The 22,669-nt window shown below is 41.0% G+C and overlaps 1 protein-coding gene across 4 annotated transcripts in view; it reads left to right on the forward strand.

The window, feature by feature from the left end:
* Positions 1-22,669, forward strand: part of DISC1 (DISC1 scaffold protein) — a 357,679-nt gene that overhangs the window by 126,831 nt on the left and 208,179 nt on the right. For all 4 annotated transcript variants that reach the window (XR_012638870.1, XM_074948838.1, XM_074948839.1 and 1 more), the window contains exon 7: positions 18,582-18,636. Coding sequence is in view for 3 of the 4 variants with exons in the window: in XM_074948838.1 (XP_074804939.1) it covers positions 18,582-18,636 (55 nt within the window). In the remaining variant the exon portion in view is untranslated. The remainder of the gene's footprint in view (positions 1-18,581; positions 18,637-22,669) is intronic.

Here is a 22,669-nt window from a genome sequence, read left to right on the forward strand (position 1 = left end):
CCTGGTGGCTTCTCTTAATGTACATATAGGAGTATAGACATATTGGGTCACGTTTTCTAATGTGCCCAAGTCCCATTTATAAAAGGGACTAGAGGCACTTTAGAGCCTAGGTCTCATTGAGTATTAATGGCACTTAAGCTCCTAATTCTCTTTTGAAAATGTTACCCGCTGTCTTTATATGCCAGCAGGACTTTAGAAAAGAATCCTGTTTATCATAACTTTATTTTCTATCTGATCACCAGTATACATTTTTATCTCTTCTTCCTTTTTACCCTTTGCATTTACTGGGTTTGTTTTGATTTTATTAATATTAATGAGGTGTTGCTGTTTGTATGTGCTAATTTATTTTAAAAATTGTCAGAAGAATGTCCAAAGAAAGATTCATCTCTGAATTTTAATCTAGAATGTGGGCAATGGTAACTTGAATTTTTTTGTTGTTCTGTAGCTTTCGTGCCTGTTTTTATTCTATGTGAAAATTTGTCTCTACTGTCTCGCAGTTTGGTGGCCTAGCAGTTGCCAAGACTAAGCTTTGATTCCAGTACCTTCTGTTATTTTTGGATTTGGTTACAGGAGCATATTCAATCTTCTTTTTCTTCTTTCTTGCATTGTCAATAAGTGATTTCAATAGTACTTGACATATTCTATCTTGAAAGTTCTTTAAAAAATGTATAAACTAAATAATTGCAGATTGTTATACCATTATATGAGTAAGTTGGAACTCTTGCAATGGGGTCTCATGGTACCAGCATCATAAATAATGTTTCTGCTGTAGGGAAAAAGTGTGTGGGGAACATCATTAGTAATGGGCTCCGAAATAACATAACAGTGAACTTGCTGCTGTATACCTTCTCTGTCATTGTTTCTTTTCCCCTCCTGTTCCCCCTTGAAAAGAATGTGGTGTTTTTTCACCTAATTTAGATTATAAACTTTTGGGGACAGGAACTTGTCAGATTTTGTGTCAACAAAGATCATGCAGACTTATGGTACTACATAAATAAGAATAATGGATCCAAATCCTGCATTCAGCTCATTTGCTCAAGCCATGTTCTGTGTGCTGGCACCTCTGTGGCTTGGGTGGGAATGCAGTCTCCTCTCCAAGATACTTTACTGCTGAGGTTCTCTCTGGCTTAAGTAGCCTTTGCTCCAGCTGTTCCGCATTGTCCTCCCTCAGTGTAAAGGAAGGTGAATTTGCACTGATTTTCCATTCTTGCCCTGTTTCTTATCTGTCCCAAAACCATGTGCTATGCTGGATTGCAGAAAGCACCTACAGAGGTGTGCTGCATGGTGTGGAGGCGTTGCAGACTCCAAGCATGGACTCCCTGCTGCCTCCACAGGAGAACCTTGCTGGTTCTGCTATATTCAAGGCTTTCTGTGTCCAGAGGGGTCGGGAGGGATATGTTCCTACAATAAATGCAGCTCGTTCATCATAGCAGGTGAATTTTTAATCTTCTAGGCTGTGCCAAATGATTGGTGTTTTTCTTTAAGACTATAAAATCACTTATAGTCAAGGTCACAATGACCTATACCTGGTCCAGTAAATGCTCTGTTGCCACTTTGTAATGTATTAAAACAGCTACAACTGTAAAATAGTGCATCTGGCATCAATAATAATTTATGGCTGCTTGTACATACTGGAAATTATATGTGCCTGAAAAAGTCCTTCACTTTTAGTCAACTTATTCTGAATTGTCATTCCTTGGGGAAGATATTGGCATGTCAGTTAACAGGTTAAAATACCTAGTCAGAATTAGCAGAGTTTAGTAGATTGTTGTTCAGTTTTGAGTTTGTAACCATTGAGGTTCTTTATTCCTAATGTGAAAGAGATTTAGCTGGTAATGGGGATTTTATTTTATGAAGCATAAAAAAGAATATTACTAATTCTTTTAAAGATAGTTCAGAGCTATTTGTATGATCAATGAATCAAACTTTAGCCACATATTATTATTCAAATGAATCTATGCATATGAACTACAGTGCTGACGCTTACAGCTGAGCCTCATTCAGCACTGGTGGGTTTGAAGGCCAGCTGGCTGGGTACCAGGTGCAGATATTGTGTATCTGTTCTAATAATGGCATCATGCCAGCCAGTAAAGTGTTGCTGTAAAGTGCCCTTTACTTATTTATTTTATCCATGAATCACATTCAGCAATAGAATAATGCAAGGCTGATGTCAAGTATCCCTTAAAACAATGTGTACTGTAATTAAATTCGTTTAGCAACTCTCAGTTGACTGTAAAAATGAAATTTATTTTCCTTTCCTTTGGTCTAAATGTTATTAGTTATATAATAGGAACTTAATAAAGCAAACTTTGGAGAACAAGGAAAAAAACTCTTAGAGGGAGACTAATTGCACAAATATTTTTGTACAAAAGCTAGAGTACAAAGTATTTAATGTCTATTTTATTGTAATGTGGATTGAGTGTTGTTCCAAGCTAATCAATTTTCTTTTCAAAAATTCTTTTCAAGCTTACTAATGCACCTTTGTTTTTTCTTATTCATCTTTTCTATGTGATGGATTATTTGAAAACAAATGCTTTACAGTATATAACTGTAATATTTAGCACTTACATTGCTCTTTTCATGCTCAAAGCATTTTATATACACTTCTTTGGGCCCTATTTTGGGAGACAGGGGAATGCTATGCTAAAACATGGCCACTTAATGTGGCTTCAAATATGTTAGCTTGCATCTTGATGATGCTTTTAGTTGTGTAAGCTGTTTTGATTGAGCTAACATGATTGAAAAACATGACCTTTTTGGCCTGAAGACAGGGCCCCAAACTACTCTTTATAACAACTTTGTGAGGGACTTTGTATTGCTGTCCATTTTTTACTTATGAGGAAATTGAAGTACAAAGAGGCAAGCCACTTGCCTAATGTCATATAGTGAGGCTGTGGCAGAGCTAGGATTGGAACACAGGAGTTCTCAGCTCCACACATCACAACATACCTCTTTCTCAGCTAAAGGAGACGTTTTGGAAATAGGTTTCAGAGTAACAGCCGTGTTAGTCTGTATTCGCAAAAAGAAAAGGAGTACTTGTGGCACCTTAGAGGCTAATCAATTTATTTGAGCATAAGCTTTCGTGAGCTACAGCTCACTTCATCGGATGCATACATACTTTTTGGAAATAGTCAAAGAAAGATGGGTCTGTGTTTTGAAGCTCTTTGAATACCTTGTGATGGGTGACCACACACAGAGGGGATACTGTCAATTTAAAAACTGTATGTTGTAAACAAAAAAAAAATCTTTATGTAATTTATAACCACAGATTATTAAGTGAAATAATTTTAAAGATTCGGTTCATTTGACACCATACTCTTTGTTTACTTTGTTGCATTTCTCTGTTGGGCAATGAAAATCAAGACGGTCTGTTTCACTTTTGTTTTGTGTTCTCTTTCACAGTTTGATTTAGTATTTTGCCTCATGGGATTTTACCCACATCTACAGGTGAGACTGGGCATGTGACTCTGCAGCACATTATCCCCAAAATGGATTTCAGTGGACTGACTGTTGTCTGTGCAGCTGAATGCCATTCAGGACATAAATTCAATTAAATATCCTTCAGCACACTTGAAACAGTCTGTCTTCCTTTCCACCCTTGCCACACGCCAAACGTTAATTGGTAGAAATTAGTTCCACAGAGTGTGTGTGATCTTTTGAAGATACAGAAATTCTCTGTTCTCTGGATTAGTTATTGCAGTACTGACATGGCCAGGGGCTCCAGGAGCTGAACTTGAAGTTTTGTTTAACTAGTCCACTTTGCTGTAATGTTGCCTGGGGCTTATCTGACAAAGATTAATTCAAAGTGAAGTGCAAATGCTCAGAGGGTGAAAACGTTATTAGATGGAATATTGTTGAACCATTCTGCAATCTCAGTTGAGGACAAAACCAGATTGAGTCAAAAGATCTTGTTTTTAGAAAGATTGATTTATGTGAGAAAGGAGGGAGGGATGAAGAAAGAAAAACATTGTTGCTCAATATGTTTAACAATATGAAAAATAGATTTGCCATTCAGACTGCACTGTACATACATATGGTATCATTAGGGAATTCTGCTGTCCACACAGTTTGTTTCACAATGTAATATTAATGTGACTGTAATATTGCTGCATGAAACAGCTTCCCGGAGGCTGGTATCATATAGGACCTTTTTCCTGTCCTATATTATCATTGGCTTATGGCCATAAACCTGACTGACATTGGTTATTTGGTCTTTTGAATATATTTCTGAAAGAACCAAAGTTCAAAGCAATTGACTACAATTTATAAATAGGTCCCAGTCAGCAGAGTCTTTATCCTGCCAATGCAGATAAAGGAAGTTTTGTGTGTTTTATTGTGTGGACGTTCTTCAGATGAGACCTTAAATTGAGGTCCTCTCTGCTATCTTGTGGACATTAAAGATTCTATGGCACTTTCGTAAGAGTAGGGATCTGTCCCAGTAACCGTGACCAAAATCTCCTCATTCCCCCAACTGTCGTGTGGCTACCTAGCTGCCACTCACCTTCCCAGAGGTGGCTGCATTTCAGTGGTGCTATGTGTATAGGTCCTGTTTGTATATAGCTAAATCCTGAGGTCCTCATTCATTTCCCTTGTTCTTGCATTGTGAGAGAGGTTGAATAGATGTTTCTGACCGCTTTCTGTGTACCATTCATTATTCTATACCCCTTTATCATATCCCCTCTTAGTTATTTCCTCTCTCTTTTCAGTCTCTCTCTGCAACAGATTATTAGAATTCAAGGCAAAGGAGCAACAATAAAGAGGGTAAAGAGGCTGCCAAAAAGTAAAACAGAAAATGAAGTAGATGTGATATATCTTGACTTTAGTAAGGCTTTTGATACTGTCTCACATGACCGTCTCTTAAGCAAACTAGGGAAGTATAGCCTAGATGAATCCACTAAAAGGTGGGTGCACAACTGGTTAGAAAACAGTACTCAGTTATCACTGGCTCACATTCAAGCTCAAAGGGCATATTGAGTGGGGTCCTGCAGGGATCTGTCCTTGGTCCGGTTCTATTCAATATCTTTTATAAATTATTTGGACAATGCCACAGAGAGTACACTTACTAAGTTTATGGATGGTACCAAGCTGGGAGGGGTAGCAAGTGCTTTAGAGGACAGGGGTGTCGTAAGCAAGACACAAGAAGTAATTTTTCCACTCTACTCAGCACTAATAAGGCCTCAACTGAGATAACATGTCCAGCTCTAGGCACCACATTTTGGGAAGGATGTGAACAAATTGGAGAAAGTCCAGAAGAGAGCAACAAAATGATTAAAGATCTAGAAAATGTGACCTATGAGGAAAAATTGAAAATATTGGGTTTGTTTAGTCTGGAGATGAGAAGACTGAGGGGTGACACGACAGTCTTCCAAGTACGTGAAATGTTGTTAGAAAGAGGAGGGTGAAAAATTGTTTTCCTTATCCACTGAGGAAAGGACAAGAAGTAAAGGGCTTAAATTGCATCGAGGGAGATTTAGGTTAGATATTGGGAAAAACTTCCTGTCAGTGTAGTTAAGCACTGAAACAAATTACCTAGGGAGGTTGTGGAATCTCAATCATTGGAGGTTTTTAAGAACAGGTTAGACAAATACCTGTCAGGGATGGTCTAGATCAGTGTTTCTCAATGACCAGTCCATGGACTGGTGCCAGTCCCTGAGATCTCCTTCACACAGTTTAGGGGGGCAGCAAGCTGGTCCTTGGTATCAAAAAGTTTGAAAAACATTAGTTTTGATAATACTTCATCCTACTGATTGCAGGAGATTGGACTAGGTGATCTATTGAGAGCCTTCCAATCCTATATTTCTGTGATTCTATTTGTGAAAAAGCAAAGGAAGAAAGCACTCTCCAAATGGGGAAGAATTAGGCTGAGGCAGATGCACCGGGGCAGCAAGTACCATTTCATAGCAGTCACTGCAGCTAAGGATAATCACACACTGACCTGAGGCATCATGGAAGTGAAGAAGAGCTATCTCTTAGTGTAAAATTGATGTTCTCTCCCAGTCTCACACATGGCCTGATTAATTTAGCGTTGTGTGTGAAAGCCTGCAGAGATTGGGAGAGAGTATTCATCCGTTTAATGTTCAGGCAAACTACGGAGTTACTCTCCCTCTTGCTGCTCTCCCTGTTGGTCGTTCTTGTCCCCTATCCAGGAGTTTGTGGCCATTAAATCTGCATAAATAAGGATCCAACTGCTCCTCTCTTGTGCAACCCCAAAGGAGCCACTTGTGCTGATCTTTATGAATGCCCATGCCCCCCTCCCTAAACTTCAGAGCCCAATCTCCAGTATGAGCTCCAACTGTCAGCCTGGCCTGGGAGGCTCACTTCCTCTGGCTGTGTAGACATATATCTTTTGTGGCCAGCACTGAATTCCTTCATGGTGTGAGGTGGGTGCAAAGGTCACCTTTCATGATTGCTCTGTTTGTTTCCCTGCCCAGTGCCCACTCGTGAAAACTGTTGAAGAGGTTAAGTGGTGTGGAGGGCTTTATGATGGGTCTTTTCACACTACTGTGATTTCACCTTTAAAGCTTACCACAAGGGTGTAAAATATTCTCTGTCGGGGTGTGTGTATGTTTGTGAGTTAGTCTAAATTATATGAAATGAGCCTAATTATTAATGTTCTTAAAATACAAGTATTTTATTCTACCTTGTTTGGTTTGCTGTAACTCCCTTTGCAGTGGTCTGTCTATTTTCTTCTTCGTGCTAAGGTCCACAAGTGTGTTACAGGGGGTACTTCAGCCTGCGTGCAGCTTTAGAGTAAACCAGACCTGTCAGTCTCTGGCTGCAGGGGAATGCCCTGCTCCCATGGCAGCCTGCAGCTCAACCAGTCCTCCCGGTGAAGAATTTTTCTGAGGGAAATTCCAAGCTTTATTTCAAATGTCTTCAATAACAGTTTGACTCAATAATATGTCTGTCTAATTCTCAGACTCGTCTGAAAGGCTGCATTTGCCTTTTGGGGAGACTGTCTCCTTATCTTCCCTTCCTCCCTAAGGTATTTGCAGCAGCTGACACCTCCACAAGCTTTTGGGAGGAAAAACTAGGCTGACAAAAGCCAGAGGCAAAAGTAAGGGCCTGTGTCTTTCGCCTCACTCCCTTATTGAATGTCTCGTTGAGGGGCTCAGTTGGCTCTGCAGGCAGAGAACAGTTTCTTTCACAGCCTAGTCCTGGCAGGGCTGCCTGGGGCCTACTCTTCGGGCAGAAAAGGAATCAGGCAGATTTGGAAAAACTGGCTCCAGGGACAAGTAGTTCCCTCTCTTCCTTCTGTGTCAGGGGAATGACTGCAGAAGGAAGATTGTGCCTATGTCCCTAGAGGCCACACCAGCAGCCATGCTTGTGACAATGGAACCCAGCAGCCTCACCTCAGGTGACCGAGGCTGTGGATGGAGGTAATCAGACACAGCATGGATGCTGCCCATTCTGGAAGTCACAGCAAGGGGTCCTTTGGGCCCAGCTCCCTCCCACTGCTCCTTCCTTGGACCACAGACTTGTTCTGGTCATGACAGTCAACATGTCTGATGAGGTTTTCATAATAAACTAGGAGGAACACGATCAGCCTGATCCTAGAGAGAAAGTTGACTTCCTTGTCCTCAGCAGATTTAAATGTAATTTGCACCCAGGAATATCCTCACTCATTGCAAGTCAACTTGATGGGCTGGTGATTTCAGGGGGTGGGGCATTTCCCTTCTGCCAGTGGCTGATGGTTCTGGTTCTGCCTCCAAGCTGCAAGCATGCTGATCTACCCATTGTAATGGATCTGCAATGGACTTTATTACTCAAAGAAACAGAATTTCCAGGTAAATACAGATAATTTTTTCTAATTTCTCTCTCACACTCAGTCCTGGCTATTTGTTTGTCTAGTCTGAAGTGTCCTTTTATTTAGTATAGCTTTGTCACAATGTAAAATTTGTCTTTTTACATCTCCTCAGAGCATTCTGTGATGCTTTCACAGAGGGAATTATAAGAGTGCAAGGGAATTATTGATTGCTTGATTGATTTATATTGTAGAGTCTGCTGAAGGCCAAGAAACATCTCTGCATTTCTGACTTCTAAATAGAATTATGCTATATTTTCCCCCTGATGTAGGCTGCAACATATGATTACCCTTGAGTGTTGTTTTTGATTTCTTTCATTAAGAGTTGGACAAAGGCTTTTTTGAAAGTCAGCGCTTTCAACTTGCCATTAGAGGTGAGAATACAAAGACTTTCATAGGGTCTGAGCTGTGTATTTTTTTTTATCTTTTGAACAAGTCAAATCACTTTTTGCCTGGGAATCAGAAAAGTGGCAGTGATGGGGAAGTTGAACTTGTTGTTATAATGTGTTCACTCTTCAAACCTGTAAGAAATTGTAGTTCTTCAATATCTCATTCTAAACTTAGTATCTGGTAGGGAAGTCTAGATGCACTGAGTTGTGGATTATTGGTCTCGAGTGGTTACCATAATGGCATGAGCACAAAGTAGTCTTAAAAATAATCTCAGGCATTTTTACAAAAATCAGTAGTTTTCTTCTTTCAAATTCTGAGGTTGTGCTTAATGTTTCTGTTTCAGATTTTGAAATGTTAGAATTTGAAGGGAAGTTTCATATGCGCATTATGGTGAAATGCTTTGATACATTAAAAGCGCTAGTATATTCCACATTGTGTATTAAACAGATGTTTTATATCTTTATGGGGTGAGGGATTCTCTAACAGGTTGTTTTGAATTCAAGTTGTCCATTGCACATAATCTGAATACCATACCAAATTCAGATCTATTGTGTACTACTTGATCCTGCTGAGTGCAGTGGAGATGCACTTACATTTGGTATGAATTTGGCCTTAGGACTATGTTTTCATATGGTCCATCCTGTTTGCAGCTGAAATTTGTGCTTGCAAAATCTGTCTACGTTTTTGAGCTGTCAAAATGAATTATGAGTGCAAAGGTGAGTAGTTTTAGCTCTATCTGATTTACACTCAGAGTTGGATTGCAGGTACAAATTTTGTTTGTCCAGTTTGTACCTGCAAAAAGGACACCACTCTTTTAGAAATTGACCCCATAATGTATATACGCTGTGAGGTATACGAGAAAGTGAAAGATGATTCATGGCTTGCATAAGGGAAGAGTCTTCGATTCAGCAGTTTCACTTTTCACTTTATTGCAAATTGAATATAGACCTGGTTGTCAGATTAGGTGACCTTTAACAGATTACTGTTACTGCTAAACATTTATATTATAGTAATTCCCAAATGCCCTACTGGAGATCTGGGTCTCCTTGTGCTCATTGTAGTACAAACACAGAAAAAGAGACAGTGACTTCTCTGGAGAGTTTACAGTCTAAAAGACTCAAGAACAGAATATAGGGATATAATATTCAAGCAAATGAACCCGGTAATGATTGGCATAATTTTTGTTGTGTTGTGTTGTGGATGGTTTTGTTTTGTTTTATTTTAAGAAGGGGTCGGGTGAGTGGAATAGAAGGAAATAGAATGATCTTTTAGGTGACGGTGGTGGTACAAGGATGGATACTTGCTGCTATGATGTATTCTTGTGTCTTTCACTCCTTACAGGATCAAGGTGGAAACAATTCACAGAGGGCCTGTCTTCACTGCATTCTTAGCTTGAGGTACAGCTCAGGTTTTGCCCCACTCTGACTCCTGTCCATCCACTAAAATCTTTAGCTCCAGTTAACTGGTGCTTTAAGGTTGAGCTAGCTGGCCTGTCCGGAGGGAGGCGTGCGGTGAAGCACAAGTGCTGCTGTTGCTGCTTGAGCTGGTCAGGCTGTGAGAATGCGGCAGCTCAAGTTACAACAGCTCATTAACTGCTAATTCATTCGCTGTGCTGCTAATCATATCACTTTGTTTTGCAATGTGGTCGCTCACTGGAGTGTGCTAACTCAGCGCTTGTCTGCATGGGCACTTTACAGCGCTGCAACTGTCTCGCTCAGGGGTGTGAAAAAACACCCCCCTGAGAGCTGCAAGTTTCAGCGCTGTAAAACACCAGTGTAAACAGTAAACGCCAGTAAACAGTAGCTACACCTCTCATGGAGGTGGTTTGTTTAGAGTCCTGGTAGCGCTTTAGTGTGGCCAGTGTAGACTAGCCCTCAGCTAACTTGCAGTGAAGATCAGCCTGCAGTTTGCACCAGTGTAGGAATTAAATTATTTTTGTACTTGATGCATTCCCATATATTCTTAACCAGCATGCTGTAGTACATTCCATTACTGTGTAATTATGGTGACTCTTGTCTATAGGCTGTATAAATCTTTTATCACAAGAGTGTATAAATATTTCATCATGGTGTATAAGCTCCCAGTTGGGTAGAAAAGGTTCATCCATCGGTGAGTCTCATGAATATAGAAATAATCTTGTCTTGATTTTTGCCTGCTAGTTGGTGTCAGGCTCTCCCCTCCTCCCTCTCTCTTGGAAGCCTAAGCATCTGCATATAATACCTTAATATGGAGAGGTGGGAATGCAGGCAAAATTAAAGGAAAGAGACCAGAAACTTGCCTCTAATTAGCAGAAAGCAATTCTTCCTGTACTGTACTATTCAGTTTTCCTTTGAGCAGGGCCATTTCTACTATACAGGCAGGATAATGGCAGGGAGATGACAGCCTCTCAGAATATTCTTCATGAGACCAATCAAGCATGAGCTGTTACATCATAATGTTTAGGGGCCCCTAACGTTCACATGGGAAGTCTGTGGCAGGGCCAGGAACGCAAACCGGACTCCCAATTCTTTTCTTTAGAAACAAGATGATCCTTTCTTCTTATTCCGAAACTATGTTCTTTCTCTAGGATCCTTCACCATAGATGATGTAAGATGGTTTCCAGAGAGTTCTCAGACTGTTTCACAATAATTTGAAATACCCATAAATATTATCTACTATCTATTTTCTGTATCATGTCAACTGTGCAGAGTATTAATATGTGACTGGCTTGTTTGCATCCACTGAAGTATTTGGTAATTTTAAGTTTTCGTATAGTCTACTGTTAAGTGTCAAGTCAGTAACATATTCTAAATCTGTGGCATTTCCAGCTCTTCCTGAAGTTCCCTGGCTGAATTACATGTATTTGCCAGTATATTACATCATCCATCATCCAGTAATCTAATTCCTTAGCTCATGCTTCTTAAGATGGAGACAGTGTGTATGTGGGGAGGTCCCAAGATACATTCTGCATATCTGTGCTGCTTTTCTTTTAGGATCACTTTATTTTATCCCCCCAAATGTGTGTAGGTCTGTTGCTGGAGATTTAAATAATGAACCTACCTGACTATCTACATGAACTGAAGAAATTGCACGCTAAATATAGATTGCTGTCAATTGTGTGAACATCAAAAACGTTTCCTTTCCTGCATTTTGTCAGCTGAATCTGGTATTAATTGAATCCTGTCTCATTCCAGTCTTTCAATCAGTTGGGTCAACAGCCTAGCAATCTCAGTGTGTGAGTTATACTATATGGGATAGCAAAAAGAATTTTTAAATGGTCATATGATAGAATGCAGAAGCCCTACCTGAGCATCAGCAGATAGGCAGTTAAGTTGCTTCTTAACTGTTCTGCTAGAAAAGAGTGAGGAAATGGATCAGAACTATAGCCTAGTGTCTAGTCAAGACCTTTAGTGTTAAATTAGGGTGCTCTGTTAAATTAGGGAGCTCTATAAAAAGTTCTCTCTTGTAGTCAAAAGGAAGAATGAGCTTCTGAGCAGGCAGAGTGCTACTCTTGTAGTAACGGTGTGAGACACAGGAGTACTGGTAAGAGACTGAATTTTATTTCCTGGCCTCTGACATCTGAATGGGTCTGGGTTATTAAAACTTCTCAGGCTCAGTATCCGCTGACACAGTCCTGTTATTACACTCGATAGCTGAAGATCTGGGTTGTCTGACTGCACGAGTTGAATCTTTTTGTTTTCTCTTGATGTAAATTCTCTTGTTTCTTTTTGCTACAAACTGGGAACCCAAAAACCTGAGGAAAATCCTCTTTTGGTGAAAGACGGTTGTAGCCAGTGGACATGGTTGTATCATTCCAGTTGTGGTGCATGGATTAGATGATGGAATATTCTTTAAGATACATAAGTGATTCCCCTTTCTCTCTCTCCGGCATATGACATCTGCAGAGCAACATTCTGTAGGTGCAGTTGTAGGTCCATAAGCCATTTCAAGTCCTCCTCTGTGACATTGTAGATATCATCCAATTCACCTTTGAATCCATATTTAGGGCTCTACATTATGATGTGTTCAATGGTTTGGATGTTTTCACCAGTCGCACGAAGGGGAGTCTTTGATTTTCCACTTGTGCATCTTCTATGGTTTGTTCGGATTCATTTCGATGTAGGCCAGTGTCTGCATGGCATGTCGAAACTAGGAGGGCAACTTGTTGGGTAAGTAACCAAATGCTTGTTTGTAATCGTAGATGAGGTCCAGACACACTGCCATTCCCTATCCGGATCCAGAGACATGAGGTGGTCACAGGTGGTCCATAGTGTTTTTTGTGATTTCAGGTGTTGTTAGGGTATGTTATCCATAATCTGGCAGATGGGAAATTCTAAGTAGTCTTCAGCACATTTAAGTTCTCGTGCTGTAGCTATAGCTCGATGGAGGTTCGATGTTTGCTAATATAAAAAGCCAGGGTAGAGGTGTTGATTTTAAAGTTCCCAGGATGATTTGCATGGTCTGATTCAGCTGCCTATCCACAAGTTGGGTATGGCAGCTTCTTGTCCACACTGGTGCACAGTACTCTGCAACTGAGTACACCAGGGCCAAGGCTGATGTTCATAGCACCAAGGCAGCTGATCCCCAGTTTGTTCCTGCTAAACTTTTGAATAATGTTGATGCGAGTCTTCACTTTGGAGGCTACTCTCTTGAGGTGCTCAAGAAAGATCAGTGTGTAGTCAAGAATGACACTAAGATATGTTGGCTTTGGGTTATAACACACAGTTTCACCATAAAACTTGACAGAGTGTTTTGTGCAAGTCTGTTGTCCAGTGGAAGGTAGAGACTACAGATTTGCTTGGATTTGGTTTCAGGTGCCACTTTTGGAAGTACTCTTCCATGATCTTAAGGTCAGGTGTAATTGGTCACTTCCAAGTTCTTTAAAGCTACAGGCCTGGGTTGTGAGTGCCAGAACATCAGAATATACAAACTTCTGTGCTATTGTTTCAGGCATATCACATGTGTATATGTTGAAGAGTGTTGGAGCAAGTACAGGGCCTTGTAGTAGCCCATTATTCAAAGTGCATGGCTTGCTGGTTTGACCTCCAAGGCACACGTGCATTCTTCAGCTGCTAAGCGTGGTGTTCAGCAGCCTAAGAATCTGCGCACAGGGGATCACTTTGGTCAGTTTCAGTATCAGACCACCCTTCCAGACTGTGTCATATGCTGCTGACAGAACGATGAAAGCAGTATCGGTCTTGAGTTTTTGTTGGAATCCAGCACCGATGCTTGTAGTGAGGGCCAGGAACTAGTCACAGCAACTTTTGTGCAGACGAAAACCAGCATGGTCCTTAGGTAGGCGGGTGTCCCCAGTGGGCCTGATTTGGTTCAGACTCATATGCTCCATCACCTTGTAGATTGTGTTCAGAAAGGAGATGGGCCTATAACTAGAAGGATAATCTGCAGGTTTTCCAGGTTTTAGGGGTGCAATGTCCTTGGCTTCTCTCCATATGCAGGGGATTTCACTGGTCTCCTGGATATTTGTGAAAAGCTCCATCATTCATTTCTGTGCCAGTGGACCCAGATATAGGAAATCAGGATAGATAGCATCTTTCCCTGCTGCCTTTCTGAATTTCCTGGCTGCAAGGGCTGCATCGATATCTTTACTTGTGAATGGTCCAGATCATTGGGAAGATGGATTGCATGTGGATATCACTTGCTAAAGTTGATGCTGGACTTCTCTGTGATACTGTTTGTCCACTGGCTATTTTGATGTCCACAAAAGTTTAGCACCAGTGGCATTGGCTTTCACTTGTGGCCTAGTGGCATGTGTGGGTTTGCAGCCCCCAGGTGTCTCAGCAAGATCCAGGCGCATCTGCTTGAGTGTGTGAAGTTTAGACCTACACAGCCAAGCCACCGTTTCTGCCTTGCTGCATCCAGTGACAGTAGAAGGGTCTCTACACTCATATTTGTGGAGAAGTTTTTGCAAGGAGTGTACAATGATGTGTCCTTGGAGGACATTCTTCTTTGTAGTGGAGATTAGGAGTGCAGTAAAATGGTCACAAGTGTTCGCCATTGGGGGAATGTGGGAGATTGTGTTCTCCACGGTCATAGAGAAAGTGGTCCAGTCTGCTTTTTGAATTTCCAGTGCAGTGCTGGTTTTGAGTAGAGAACTGGAATTTGAATGCCAATATGGTCAGTACTGGTCTGTGCATGCAGTTTGGGAAGTCATCAAGGATGATCCGTGATGGGGGTATCAGCGTACTTGTATCATCTTTAGAGATGAACATCAGGTCAGGGCAGTATCCTCTGTCCTATTTTGCAGAGGGGAAAGTGATGCACTGTTTCGCGTCAAAAAGGAGGAGCATATCCTTTGCTGATGCCCACTGATCAGTTCTTTACCTGCAGTGTTGTTTGCTGCATAGCCCCATTGTGTGCGGTGCCTATTAAAGTTACTGACAAAATACAGCAGGGTCCTGGGCGTGCTGCAGAGCTGATTGAGGCCTCTGTGCACCAGGTGATTCCTGCTGTAACATTTGATGAAACACCACCAAAATCGGAAATGGAAAACTAGTTTTTATAGTTAGCCCTGAAACTGAATCATAATTTGTCCACAAACACCAAAAACAAATTAAAAACTGGAAACCCTCTTTGCAGTTTAGATTGTGGAAGTGTAACTGTGTTGGTATTTACTTATTTGGTCTGAAATCAACTGAATGAAGTTCTGTAAAGACAAGTGCAAAATACTACTTAGGAAGGAAAAAATCAAATGCACAACAACAAAATGGAGAGCAACTGGCTAGCCACAGGTACTGCTGAAAAGGATCGTGGGGTTATAGTGGATCGCAAATTGAACGTAATTCAGTTGTGAAAAAGGCTAGTATCCTTTTGGGATGTATTAACAAAGTGTCAGTTACCCAGGGGCGGGGGGAGGGGGGAAGGGGTGAGAAAACCTGGATTTGTGCTGGAAATGGCCCAACTTGATTATCATACACATTGTAAGGAGAGTGATCACTTTAGATAAGCTATTACCAGCAGGAGAGTGGGGTGGGAGGAGGTATTTTTTCATGCTTTGTGTGTATATAAAAAGATCTTCTACACTTTCCACAGTATGCATCCGATGAAGTGAGCTGTAGCTCACGAAAGCTTATGCTCAGATAAATTGGTTAGTCTCTAAGGTGCCACAAGTACTCGTTTTCTAGTTACCCAGGAGTAATTGTCGTCCTCTACTCAGCACTAGTGAGGCCTCCGCTAAAGTATTGTGTCCAATTCTGGGCCCCACATTTTAAGAAAGATAAGTTGGAGAGAGTCCAGAGGACAGCATCAAAAATGATAAGAAGTTAGAAAACCTGACATGTGAGGAGAGATTAAAAAAAACTGGGCCTGTTTAATTTTGAGAAAAGAAGACTGAGGGGGGGACCTGACAACAATCTTCAAGAATGTTAAGGGCTGTTACAAAAAGGACGGTGATTAGTTGTTCTCCATGTTCACTGAAGGTAGGACAGGAAGTAATGGGCTTAATCTGCAGCAAGGGAGATTTAGGTTAGATATTAGCAAGAACTTTCTAGATGTAAGGATAGTTAAGCACTAGAATAGGCTTCAAAGGGAAGTTGTGGCATCCCTGTTATTGGAGATTTTTAAGAACAGGTTAGCCAAACACCTGTATGGGAGGGTTCAGGTATACTTGGTCCTGCCTCAGCATTGGGGGCTGGACTAGAGGGCTTCTCAAGGTTCCTTCCAGCCATACATTTCTATATATAGAACCACTATATATAAAACTATCACCACCTACTATGAAGGCCCTTTGAGGCCTAGTAGGTGTTCTCTCAAAAACAAAGTTTAATGTGTTAGTGCAAACTCCAACAAATATAATTTTAAAATGACATGCTGCAGCCGGGGAAGATGCACCCCTCCTCCGGCCCCAACCCAGCCTGCCCTGTACCTGCTGCAGCTGGGGGAGAGGTGCCCCTCCCCCGGTCCCTGCCCAACCCCAGCCTGGACCTGCTGTGGCCGTGGGAGAGACGCCTATCTTGTGGCCCCAGCCCCGGAGCTGCCATGGCGGGGAGAGGCACCCTTCCCACCCCAGCCCAGGTGCTGCTGTGGGGGGAGAGAGCTGGGGGGAATCCTCTCTCCCTGCCATAGCCCAGGGACAGCCTGCACACCAAACTGCTCATCCCTGGCCCCACCCCAGAGCCCGCACCTCCAGCCAGAGCCTTCACTCCCCCAATCTCCTGCCCCAGCCCTGAGCTCCTCATCCCTGGCCCCACCCCAGAGCCCACACCACCCAGCCAGAGCCCTCACCCCTCCGCACCTCAGCCACAGCCCTGAGCCCCCTCCCACACTCTGAAACCCTCAGCCCAGCCCCGACACATGAATTTTGTTATGTGCACCGATATGGAGGTGATGTGTGACACATCACCTCCATTTTGGTGCACATAACAAAATTCATTCCACACATAGGTGGGAAAAATTAAAGGGAACATGGCTTGTAGGCACTTCAATAATTCAAATAATAAATAGTAATAACAACATGACCGAATTTCTGTTTTTTCAGTTCATTTTTTTTAAAACCTAGGAAATCACATGCAAAGAAAACTGCATTAAAAGAATGGTAAGGTTGCAAAGTCCAGCACTGAGCTGCTAGGAAATGCCAGAATTAAGGCTGTCTGTTCAACTTAATTTGTCCCCTTGTGCATATGCATTATGATACAGTATATAAATCCATGATCACATGCTATTTTTTCCACAGGACCCCCACCTCATTCAGTGCACAAGATGGACAGTGCTCAATTAATAAGCATCAGTTCAGTTTTTCATTTTATTCTTGTGCATTGTGTGACCCATGCCTTATTTACGACCCACTACTAAAAACCTACTGTAGCATGAGTGCTTCACAAACATGAATTGATTTATCTTCACAACACCACTGTAAAGTAATGCAGTATTATGCCTGTTTTACAGATGTAGAATTAAGGCACAGAGATAATATCAAAAGTACACACTAATTTTGGTGGCCAATTGATGAGATGCCCATGGCCTGATTTTTCTGATACCATTTGATAGCATTTCATTTATTCATAGCATATCTCCCATTGACTTTAATTGCCTTTGAGTGCTCAGTACTTCTGTAAATCAGAGACCCCAGGGACTCAACCTGGGCTCCTAGAAAAAATTAGGAACACAATGGCCAGCTATGAAAAGTTTGGTTTAAGGGTCTTGCATAGCATCACATCAGAAGTCTGTGGCAGAGGCAGGGGTAAAATCTGATTCTCCAGAATGGCTTTCAGCTACCTTAACCACAAAATCATGCTTTCTGCTCTGCCTCATTCATGACACAGCTTCCAACTTGGGAACAAATGAGGCATTGGTCCTACAGATAACAGCCTCACTCACTACACAGCTCTGATTCATTCTCTGAGGACCATCCAGCCTCTGCACTGAATAAGGCAGGGGTCCTGTGGAAAAAATAGTCAGTGATTATGTGAATCAAAAACTGTTTTGTGATGCACATACACAAAGGGGTGAATGAAGGTTGTTGCATGAGCAACCTTAATTTTGATGTTTCCTAACTTTTGAGTGTTTGACTTTGCAACTGTAACGTTCTTTTAAAGTAATTTTTGTATTTACTTTGTATATATAAATTGAATTTGTATTTATATTGTGTATATATAGACTCATATTTTCAGTGGGTGTTCAATAATATCCAATATTAGCAGGATTGTCTGTTTTGTGCATGCAAAAAACCTTAATTTGTGTGCACAGACATGGGTTGTATCTGCAAAGCTTAAGCATATAATTGAGTAGTACAGGGCAAAACTTTTGTTTGTAAGGTTTTTTGAAATTACAAAAACAAATATGAATGGAAATATTTTCAAGTGAATTTTTAATGAAAACTGGATGATGGATTTTAAACATCCTCTAGCAGTGCTGGAAACCTGAACACAGTGCAATACCTATATTGTAAGCTCTTTGAGGGCAGAGACTCTTTTTGTTATGTATTTGTGCAGTGTCTCACACAGTGCAATGCTGTTCCAGAGTTTGGGCTACTAAGTGCTACTTCTGTACAAATAATACAAATTATTAATACTACTGTTAATAATTATTAAAATAATATATATTATTATTGGGTTTGTGGTACGTGAAAATGTATTGGTGAAATACATTGTAGGTTAGTTTTACTATCCATGCTGAATAAAGTGTAAAAGTAAACAAATAGGATCAGTTGAGAACAAGTAAACTAGACAGAAAAAAAATCTTCCAGGTCTAATAATCTGCAGCACAGTGTTGTTAGTAACAGAGACTAAATGAAGATTTTAGAGAAATAAGATTTTTATCCTGACATTGGTCCTCTGTGCTTGGAAGAATCATCTTAAAGCCTTTGTGTACTTATTTATGAAAACATATATTGTGTAACATACCATGATTAGTAAAGAAGATCAACATTTTTCTTTTCTTTTAATCCTTCTAGCCTTCAGGAAAAAGAACAGTCACTCAGCATGTCCATTAAAGAAACGACTGCCAAAGTAAGTGCATATCGGCTATCATTTTTTCAGTACATTTAAGAAACAAAGATAATGCATTACTTTTTAAATATAATATTCTGTCTTTTGAAAGACCAAATGTATGGTATTTCTTCTGAATATGTTTCACATATAAATATTCTTAATATCTGTTTTAAAAAGAAATCTAAACCTGGTCAAGGCATTAAAAAATGTTAGTGTGTCTGCCAAAGGAAGCAGGTGGAATGGTTCATTAAATGTAGTATTTCTTGGCTCATGTTCACAATAGAAACCAATCTGTTGGCCTCAGCTTAGAAAAGAACTGTCAGCTTTTTGAAATGAAAGTGAAATCTGGTCACAATTGAATGTCTTCATTCTCAGGAAAAAAGCCATATTCTCATATTCATTTCACTGGTGTAAATCGAGAGTGACTCCATTGAATTCCGCGAAGTTACTCATGATTTACAATAGAGCAAATGGAAATCAGAATCAGGCCCAGGGTAATTATGATAAATGAATTACATTTTCATCCCAGCTGGGTAAAGTTTAGATATACTCACACATACTAAAAAAAAAAAAAAAATCATATAGTGCATCATAGTTTCCAGGACACTTAATGGACTTGAGAATTGTATTTTCTCCTGTTGACTTTCATTTATATCATCTCCATTAGGTCCTGATTCTGCAAACACTTATGCAGTTGCTTAAATGTAAGCATATAAATTCTCCCACTGGCTAATGTTACTTTCTCATATAGATTTGAGGCTTCCTTTTCAAACGTCAGTGCCTTAAATAGTATGTACAAAATACTGATTTGTGGCTACAAACTGGTAATTGTGTGCAGGAAATATGGTGTTACTCATGCAAGCACTCACTTGCACATACATTTGCCTGTTTTGCTCGTGTATGCAAAATATGCAGGCGCATAAGTCTGTTTGTGCTCACTGGCACATACTTTGTATATAAAGTATATGCATAATATCTGTTTTTGCATTTGTGGCCTATAATATTTAACAAATGTAGATACTTATACCGTTATTTTTTTTGTGGGAAGTTTTTGGTACTCCTCTCACCAAAGGCATAATTATTCCAGTAATTCCTCCAAACCCTGTAAATATAAAGAATAGGAGGAGTGTGAAACTTTTCGGTTACTACTGTTGCTTTCATCTGAGATACTGCTGCTACTCTCTTTCTTAAATCTGATTGTCAGTTTCTTGTTTTCCATATCCTTCAGTCACTAGAAAGAATGTAGTGGTTTCTTATGCCATAATGAATCAATGATCCATCAGTCTCTCTGGTCACTGTCAGAGAAATGCTTTGGATGAAGAGTTAAAATGGCCTTAATGTGCTTAATTCCACAATGCTATATAATGTGAGGGGAAATTCCTTCCTGATTTTGGCCAATATTTGGTTTATATTCTGAAACACAAAGATTGCAAGTCCATCTCTCTCTCTCTAATATGCTGTAACTCAGCATCTCACCATTTTCCCAAACTTTAGAAAGCTGAATCCACACTTAAGGAAAATGAAACCAGTCGCTCCCCAACAGCTCTGCCCTGTGTTATTAAATGGCAACCTATCTTAATTTATATGTCACTGCATTCCTTCCCCACCCACACTTGGGGAAATGCTGGTGTAGATCTTCATAAGATGATGATATTTCCTTTCCTTTCTTACATGGTTTAATGAGCAGTGATATAGTTAACAGTGGTGACATTTAAGATGTTGTCATTGGCATCTGAGGGCACACCCACTGAAATGAATGGGTCATTTCACACCTCAGAACTATTGCTTCAAGCTCTCGCCAATCTCAGGCAGAAATCACTGATTTGGATACACTTTTTTCACATTTTGAATGTTTACTTTCAACCATAACATCTGGAAACTTTTTAAAATGAAAGCTGAAACCTGATTAACAATTGAGAGGTCTGTCTGTTCTCCACCTTATCCAGATAGTTCATTGCAACTTTATAGGAGGTGTATCACACGCTGTGGGAAACATTGCTGTTACTTCAGATGTTCTTCTTACTCATATTTAAATTTCTAATCCTTGTTAAACTAGTAAAATTGTTGTTTGCAATGTTGTTGTAGCTGTGTTGGTCCCAGACTATGAGAGGGACAAGATGGGTTAGGTAATATCTTTTATTGGACCAACTTCTGCTAGTGAAAGAGACAAGCTTCCAATCTCCACAGGACTGAAGAACATATCTGGAGCTTGAAAGATGGCTCTTTCAGGCTTTGTCTACACTACAGAGTTTTGTCGACAAGTCAAGTCGACACTCAAAAAGCACTATAATAAAAATTGGTATTGCATGTTCATGCTTGTTCCCTCTGTCGGCAGAGCACGCCCACAGTTGGGACATCTGTGGACTATCCCACAGTCCAGCTCGATACCTTCTGTTGCTAGATCTTGTGGGAAGACAGAGTGGATCGTGGTGCATCTTGGGACCAGGCTCAATGTCCCATGATGCATTGTTTTCTGTCCCAGCATTCCATGGGCTTCTGGCTTTCTTTCGCAGCATATTTCAATGGCCCTTGTTTGCTGTGCCCCCAGCATCTTTGTGGGAAGGGATGGAACCCGCAGTGCTGATAATTGTCATTAAAACATCATGGATGGCAGTGCAGTTAATCACAAAGTTCTAACTGAAGAAACTCCGAGTTGTCTGACATAGCTGTGTGATATGGAAAGGAGCAACTTTAGATTGCTTTTGGCATTCATGGAACAGCTGCAGACAGTGGACCGTTGCTTTTGGGCTCGGGAAACAAGCACTGAATGGTGGGATTGTATCATCATGCAGATCTGGGATGTCGAGCAATGACTACAGAACTTTTGGATGCAGAAAGCCACTTTCCTGGAATTGTGTGCTGAGCTCACCCCAACCCTGCGGCACAAGGACACCAGAATGAGAGCTGCCTTTTTGGTAGAGAAGCACGTGTCAATCACTGTGTGGAAGCTGGCAACTTCAGACTGCTACTGGTCAGTCGCAAATCAATTTGGAGTTGGGAAGTCGACTGTTGGGGCTGCGTTAATGCAAGTGTGCAGGGCAGTTAGTCGCATCTTGCTACGAAGGACCATGACTCTGAGAAATGTGTGTATGAAATAGTGGACAGCTTTGCAGAAATGGGTTTCCCTAACTGTGGAGGGATGATAGATGGCGCACACATTCCAATTTTGGCACCAGACCACCTTGTGACAGAGTACACCAATAGGAAGGGGTAATTCTCCATGGTGTTGTAGGTGCTTGTGGATCACTGGGCATTTCACTGATATCAACGCGGGATGGTCAGGAATGTACATGATGCACACATCTTCAGGAACACCAGCCTGTATAGAAAGCTACAAGTGGGGACTTTCTCTCCAGACCAGAAGATTACAGGGGGAAACGTTGAAATGCCCATAGTGATCCTGGGAGACCCGGCGTACCCCTTACAGTCATGCTCATGAAACCTTACATGGAAAACCTGCACAGCAGTAACGAGTGGTTCAACAACAGTCTGAGTAGGTGCCAGATGACAGTGGAATGTGCCTTTGGCAGATTAAAGGCACAGTGACAATGCCTTTATAGCAGGTTAGACCTCAATGAGGATAATATTCCCATGGTCATAGCTGTGTGTTGTACATTGCATAATCTTTGTGAAAGGTTTGCTCAGGGGTGGAGTGTTGAGGCAGACCGTTTGGCTGCATATTTTGAGCAGCCAGATACCAGGGCTATCAGAGGGGGGCAATTTGAATCAGGGAGGCCTTGAGGCAACACTTTGAAAATGAGAACCAGTAATGTCTATCTCTGTGATCGGTGCTGCAATGGCATATTACATGTAGTTTTCCTAGGAAGCAGTGGTGACATTTGGGGCCTTAGATTCCAGTAAGCAAATGATTAAACTGCCTGCATATGTATTGGCAGTGCCTGCTATCTCAATTCGTAGGAAACAAATAAAGATGAGTTACTGTTCAAAAACTTCGCTTTTATTGCACAAGAAACAACACCCACACTTACACACAAGAAACAACATGCACAGGAAATAACATGCACGCACACAAAAGAGGCTTGGTGGGAAA

This window comes from Natator depressus, chromosome 3, assembly GCF_965152275.1.
Source record: "Natator depressus isolate rNatDep1 chromosome 3, rNatDep2.hap1, whole genome shotgun sequence".
NCBI lineage: Eukaryota > Metazoa > Chordata > Testudines > Cheloniidae > Natator > Natator depressus.